This window comes from Pygocentrus nattereri, chromosome 25, assembly GCF_015220715.1.
Source record: "Pygocentrus nattereri isolate fPygNat1 chromosome 25, fPygNat1.pri, whole genome shotgun sequence".
Classification (NCBI taxonomy): Eukaryota; Metazoa; Chordata; class Actinopteri; order Characiformes; family Serrasalmidae; genus Pygocentrus; species Pygocentrus nattereri.
Genome location: NC_051235.1, coordinates 29351696 through 29359195, shown reverse-complemented (window position 1 = coordinate 29359195; position 7500 = coordinate 29351696). Strand labels below are relative to the sequence as shown.

General features: G+C 42.1%; 1 protein-coding gene across 1 annotated transcript in view; it reads left to right on the top strand.

The window, feature by feature from the left end:
- itfg1 (integrin alpha FG-GAP repeat containing 1) overlaps window positions 1-7500 on the top strand; it is a 266804-nt gene that overhangs the window by 239156 nt on the left and 20148 nt on the right. Inside the window, exon 16 of the mRNA XM_037534550.1 lies at window positions 5460-5542. Within this exon, the coding sequence (XP_037390447.1) occupies window positions 5460-5542 (83 nt within the window). The remainder of the gene's footprint in view (window positions 1-5459; window positions 5543-7500) is intronic.

Below are 7500 nucleotides of genomic sequence, written 5' to 3'. Positions count from 1 at the left end.
TGAAATCTGCCAATTAAATCTCTCGGAGTGGAAAACGGCACTAAATGGGTGGGTGGGGAGCGATACAGAATCCAGCCGACCTCCTACACTTCTCCTTTCCTCCAACCTTTTCTCCTCTTTCTTCCTCTCCTTTCCCATCCCCTCTTTTCCCCCCTTTTCTTTCTTCTTGTCTCTATATATTTCCTCCATGTTCACTGTGTGTCTCATTCATCTCCTAATTTCCTGACCTTTTCTTTTTCTCCTCTCGTTCTTTTCATTCCTCAATTCGTTCACCTCCTTTCTTTTTCTTTCTCTCCTTTCCTTCTTTCCTGTATTGTTGTTTCCACTTCTCCTTATTTTCTTTTCTCTTTCATTCTCTTCCGTTTTCTTCTCTTCTTTTTGTCTTTTCAGTTTTTCATCTTCTTTCATTTCCTTCTCTTCTCATCTCTTCTTTTTCCCTCTCCTGTCTTCTCATCTCTCTTGTTTTCTTTTCTCCTTTCCCATCGGCTCTTCTCCTTTCCTCTCCTCTCTTCTCATCTCTCTTATTTTCTCCTCTCCTCTCTCTTCTTTTCTCCTTTCCTGTCTTCTCTTCTCATTTCTTTTCTTTTCTCCTCTCCTCTCTTCTCATCTCTCTTCTTTTTTTTCCTCTCCTCTCTTCTCATCTCTCTTCTTCTTTTCTCCTCTCCTCTCTTCTCATCTCTCTTCTTTTCTTTTTTCCTCTCCTCTCTTCTCATCTCTTCTTTTCTTTTCTCCTCTCCTCTCTTCTCATCTCTTTTCTCCTTTCCTATCTGCTCTTCTCCTTTCCTGTCGTCTATTCTCATCTCTCTTCTTTTCTCCTCTCATCTCCTCTCTTCTCATCTCTTATTTTCTCCTCTCCTCTCTTCTCATCTCTTTTCTTTTTTCCTTTCTTCTCTTCTCCTTTCCTGTCTTCTATTCTGATCTCTCTTCTTTTCTCCTCTCATCTCCTCTCTTCTCATCTCTTCTTTTCTCCTCTCGTCTCATCTCTCTTATTTTCTCCTCTCCTCTCTTCTCCTCTCTCTTTTCTTTTCTCCTTTCTTATCTGCTCTTCTCATTTCCTGTCTGCTATTCTCATCTCTTTTTTCTTCTCTCCTCTCATCTCTCTTCTTTTCTTTTCTCCTTTCCTATCTGCTATTCTCCTTTCCTGTCTTTTCTTCTCATCTCTCTTCTCTTCTTTTTTCCTCTCTTCTTTTCTCCTCTTTTATCCTCTCATCACTCATCTTTTCTCTTTTCCTGTTTTCTCCTTTCATCTCATCTATTATCCTCACATCTCACACTTCTTTCCTCTCATTCTTTCCTCACTTTTATTTCTCTTCTGTCCTTTTTTACTCAATTTTATTCATTCTTTTCTTTTTCTTCTTTCCATTTAATCTCTATTTCGCTTCTTTTCCCCCTCTCCTCCTTTCCCTTCTCTGCTTTTCTTCTTCCATCCTCTCTTCCTTTCCTTTTCTTCCTTTCTTTTCCTTTCTTCTCTTCTCCTTTTACTTGCTCTGTCTATCTATGTCTATGTCTTCTCCACTTTTGACTTTTGATCTCCTTTTTTCCTCTTCTGTCTTTCCTTTCTTTTTTCCTCTGCTTCTGTTATTGCATAAATTCTTTTTATTTTATTTCATCTCCTCCCCTTTTGTCTCTTCTCTACCTTCTTCTTTCATTTTCTGTTCCTTTAACTTCTCTTCTGCTGTTTCTTCTTTCCTCTCCCTCCTCCGCTCCTCTCCTCCGCTCATCCCTTATTCCATCATCTGTTCCTCTCCTTTCCTCTCTTCCCTCATTATTTACTCTCCTGTCATTCTTTTTCCCTTCTCTCCTTCTTTCCCCCTGCTTTTCTTTTTCACATCTCCTCTTCTCTCCGACTTCTGCTCCGTGATTGGTCGGTTCTGTAGCTAGTTCTCCCTCTGGTAGTGACCACAGTTGACCTCATCAGTGGGCAGTAGGTTAACTCTCCCCACGCAGCTGCAGAACACCTCATCTATTCCATTTACCAACCACTCTGTCCACACACTCCTAAAATAGCATCAGAGCTTCAGTGAAGCTTCAGTGAAGCCCGCGCACCGTTAAAGTGGCGCAGGAACATAGCGCAGCTTTGTGATAGATGTGTCGGCGTAAATTAAAATCTGCCCCCCGGAGGATCCCGAGAAAGATGAATTGAGTGTTTGCTGCTAATTGCTGTCTGGAAACAACCTGAAGAGGGAAGATTACCTTTGTAATTGATAGAGCTGTGAGTTCGTGTATGGAAAGCTTACAAAGAAGGCTTCTGCCAATAAGTGGTTGGTATAGTGGGTAACATATCTGCCTTCCGCACTGTAGACTGGGGTTCAATCCCTGCCTTGGCAAACCCCCTACACTATACCAATCAGAGTCCTTGGGCAAGACTCCTAACACCACCTTCGCCTTCCTGTGTAAAAGTGATCAAATTGTAAGTCGCTCTGGATAAGAGCGTCAGCCAAACGCCATAAATCTAAAGTGCTGCGTGAGCAGTTGGGCTGCCGCATCAACATCAGTGATGACAAACTACTGTACTTTATTACACCTAGACTACAAATCCATAGAAGATAATATGTGGCTTGAAGTTTGCAGTAACCACGTTTACATGCAGCCTAATAATGTTAAATATCCGATTAATAGCTCAATCGGAATAGAACACGTCCATATAAACGTCTCAATCAAAATAGTCTAGTCTGATTGAAGTTACTCTGAATGCAGGTTCTATCTGATTGAATGAGGTGGGTAATCCTATAAATAATCTGTTAAATAGAAGAACAATATCCGTGTGAACGCCTGTATCTGATTGCATTCCCTATCGGAAAGGCTCTGTAATCCTCAAGATGGAAAAGGTGGATGTTCTGGTCTTCGTGACCAAAAAAAAAACCAACAGGCCTCAACCTCAATTTACTAAAAATTATCTTAATTTTAATCACAGTCGTAATATTAGTCTGAAAAATTGTTATTAGATATTTTCCCCAAGTCGATCAGCCCTACTGAGACCATTGATTGGTCTTAACACCGATCTTGAGACCAAGACCGGACTCCCGTACACCAAGACTTGTACCAACAGCATCCCTGTCAACCTGATTCTAATAATCAGTATGGAGATAATGGGATGTTTTCTCCTTTCACCTCATCTCTTCTCCTCTCCTTTCTTCTCTTCTCATTCTACTTGATTCTTTCGTCCCATTATTTCCTCACTTTTATTTCTCTTCTGTCCTTTTTTGCTCCATTTTATTCATTCTTTTCTTTTTCTTCTTTCCATTTAATTTCTGTTTCGCTCCTTTTCCGCCTCTTCTCCTTTCCCTTCTCTGCTTTTCATCTTCTCTTCCTTTCCTTTTTCTTTTACTCTTCCTCTCCTGTCCATTTACTTGCTCATCTCTTCACCCCTTTCTGTCTTTTCCACTCTTTCTTTCTCCTCATTTTTTTCTTTTGATCTCCTTTTTTCCTCTTCTGTCTTTCTTTTTTCCTCTGCTTCTTCTACTGCATTATTTATTTTTATTTAATGTGTCTCCTCTCCTTTTTGTCTCTGGGAAGCCTGTAGAAGTTGTTAAAAGCTCTGAGGCTGTGCAGAAATTAATTTGCATTTGCATGCTCTGGTGTTGGGCAGTGCAAAGTTGGGAGTTTTGCCCTGGAACTCTTGTTGGTATAGCTTGGTGCACTTGCCTGGGCCTGGAATCGAACCCCAGTCTGCGATTCTATAATCTGACTCAATTCTGACTCAGGTTTACATACAGCCTGATAATCTGTTAATAATCCGACTAATAGCTCATTCACATCGGAATACATCCATGTAAACACCTCATTTGGAATAATCTAGTCTGATTGACTCATTTCAGAATAAATGAGGTGGGAAATCCTGTAAATAATCTGTGAAACAGAAGAATAATATCCGTGTAAACTCCTGTATCCGATTACGTTCCCTATTGGAAAGTTTGAGTCCGTTCTGCATGTGCGTCGCGTCATAGTGAGAGTTTATCCCGTTCAACGCGGCGGAGCAGAAACTGGTCTGCAGAGGAGACGAAGTTCATGCTCTGGTCTTTAAAAGACGGCGGTGGGACGGACGTCCAGCTTATGTGTCTCAGATCACGACGTCGTCCTCTCGGCCGTCTTTAATAAGGATATGCGAAGGACGTTTTCCTGTGTCTGACGTCAATTTATAGCAATTACAAACACAAGCACTGCACACTGCTGCTCATCTCACTCACGCGATGCTCGTTGTCATGGTAACGTCTACACTAAGCAGTTTTGGATCTTTGTGAACAGAGCAGAGTGAGATAAACATCTGTAATCAGAATGTCTTCAATCAGTTCGGCAGAAATGTTTTCATGTAAACACAGCCACTAAAAGGGCACCCAGTCTGTAGTCTTTATTGTCAATTACATCCTAATGTGTTACCGCAGCTAACATTACTAACCTCTCATCAACTCACTGAATCACACTGAGGGTTTTGTTTCTTAAAAGGGAAATTCTGTCGAGGTTTTCTGCATCATTCAGTGTTTGAGCTGTAATCAGTGAGATTCAGAGCGGTTTGGTGTGAAATGGTTCAGATCTCTTCACAGTGGTGGTGATGGGAACCAGGGGTCGCCATGACTACGACACAAACATAGACATTTTATTTACCCTCCAGAACCACCAGTGAGCCTAAACCTATCTTCTGAGTTTATACGGAATGTTGATGGTAAACAGCAACAATTCTGAAATGTCTTATTGTTCTTTTTTACCACACCATCTGCTGTGAACGGATTAAAAAAATACATTTTAAGGCCAGAACTTTATCTCAGAACCGTTGTGAAGCAATGTCTGAGGCATCAGGCAGTGTATTTTTAACCATTTCATGTAATGCCTTTCTGCAAGGGAGCTTTTAGTCTTTAAAATCTGCTTAGAGTAATTTCCTTCATTTCAAATCACCTCCAAATGTGGATCTGATATTGCAGTTAAAATAGCAGAAAAACATTTTTAACCTCAAAATATGGCCTCAGCCTTTCCACATGACTGTGAGGACGAGCTCTTCTGTGGTGCTTGGAATTCTATGTGATTGATTTAAAAGCCAATATTGCTAAATTGAAGCTCAACTTGGTGTAATTGTTCAAATAACAATGTTTTATTTTAAAATCTAAACAAATTGTAACATGATTTTCCAAGTGTACCGTATCTGTAAATGCTAGGGGCACAGAAACGGACCTTTCCGTAGAATGACCCTTATAATAAATAAATAAAGATGAATAAATGTTGGAAGAAGAATCATGATGGAATGAAACCGTAGTGTGGTGCTAGATTTAAACCTCTAAACGAATCCCGTCTGTCAGAGCGATCTGCTGCCGGGAAGAGCTCGGAGTGGAGATGATGAACAGTGAGCGAGGAGGTTACCACGGAGACAGTACGCTCAGCAAGAGGAAAGGCTGTTGTTTCCATAGTATCGTCAGTGATTTTGTTCTTTGTTATTTCTCTTCTCACCCTCTCCCCCCCCCACCCTGCAGGACATGAGGAAACAGGAATGGACCGCAATCATTCCGAATTCCCAGCTCATCGTCATTCCGTTTCCAAACAGTGACCCGCGCAGGTATAAACACAAGGCACCTGCACAGTCATGTGTTCATGCAGTGTGAAATTTCAGCCTAAGGGGGAAAAAAAGACACAAAATGGAATAAATTACACTCTTAAGAAAGATGGTTCTTCAAGGGTTCTTTATTAAAGAAACGGGTTCTTCTATTGTTACAGGCTTGACATTGTAACAATAGAAGAACCCTTTTTTGTGCTATATAGAACCATATAAAACACATTCTGAAGAGGTTCCATGATGCAAAGTACCCTTGAATCATGCATATAGTTATTTGAGTGTTCATGTTTCTATAGAGAACCATCTTCTTTGCTAAAGAACCCTTAAAGAACCATCTTCTGTAGAGAGTGTAGGACTGCTAACCTCAATGCAAGCCTTTTGTTTCGTTTTGCGGCTGCAGTCATGTGCAGTAATTACTGCAGTGCTGACTCCGTGCTGCCTCAAATAATGACTTAAATCCAACTCGAAACATTTAGCTAGCCTGCTGCACAACTCGCAGACTTGCACCCCCGTGACTTGAGGCTTAATTTGGTCTCACAGCTCAGAGACTGGAGACTTAACTCAGACTCACAGCTCAGAGATCAGAGACTCAGCTTAGACTTGCGCTTCAGAGGCTGGGGATTTGACTCAGACTCACACCTCAGAGATTCGAAATTTGACTCAGACTTGCAGCTCAGAGAGTCGAGTTTCAGGACTCTACTCGAACTCACACCCCAGAGAATCAAGACTGACTCAGAATCATGTCCCAGAGGATCAGAACTCAACTTAAATTCCGAGACCAGAAACTCAAGACTCAACTCGAACTCATGGGTCAGACATTCGAAACTTCGAGACTCACACTGTAAAGACTGGGGACTCACCTCAGTGTCACACTTCAGAGATTTGAGATTTGACTCAGACTCGCATTTCAGAGACTTGAGACTTGACTTGGACTCACATCCCAAAGGCTTGAGACTTGACCTCTCACAAACTTGAGACTCACGCCGGACTTGAATCAGACTTGCACCTTTGTGATTCTAGACTCGACTCAGACTTGCAGTTCAGATATTCGAGATTTGACTCAGACTCGCTCTTTAGAGACTCAAGACTTGACTCAAACTCATACCTCAGAGATCGAGATTTGAACTTGAGACTTCAATCAGACTTGCACTTCAGTGACTTGACTCAGACATACAGCTCAGGCACTTGAGACTGGACTCAGACTGGCACCTCTGAGGTTTGAGACTCAGCACAGACCTGAACCTCAGAGACCAGAGACTCAACTTAAACTCACACCTTAGAGACTTAAGATTTACTTCTTAAGACTTAGGACTTACAGCTTAGATATTTGAGATTTGACTCAGACTTACTCCTTAGAGACTCACATGGACTCGACTCAGACTTGCACAACAGGGAATCAAGCCTCAGCACGGACTCACATGCCAGAGAATCAAGACTCTACTCAGACCTCCAGGCCAGAGACTTGAAACTGAACTCAAACCCTCAAGCAAGAGATTTGAGACTCCACTCAGACCCGCATGCCAGAGATTTGAGACTCGATTTAGATCCACATGCCAGAGATTTGAGACTCGACTGGGACCCACATGCCAGAGATTTGAGACTCGACTGGGACCCACATGCCAGAGATTTGAGACTCGATTTAGATCCACATGCCAGAGATTTGAGACTCCACTCAGACCCACATGCCAGAGATTTGAGACTCCACTCAGACCCGCATGCCAGAGATTTGAGACTCGATTTAGATCCACATGCCAGAGATTTGAGACTCGACTGGGACCCACATGCCAGAGATTTGAGACTCGATTTAGACCCGCATGCCAGAGATTTGAGACTTGACTCGGACCCACATGCCAGAGATTTGAGACTCCACTCAGACCCACATGCCAGAGATTTGAGACTCGATTTAGATCCACATGCCAGAGATTTGAGACTCGACTGGGACCCACATGCCAGAGATTTGA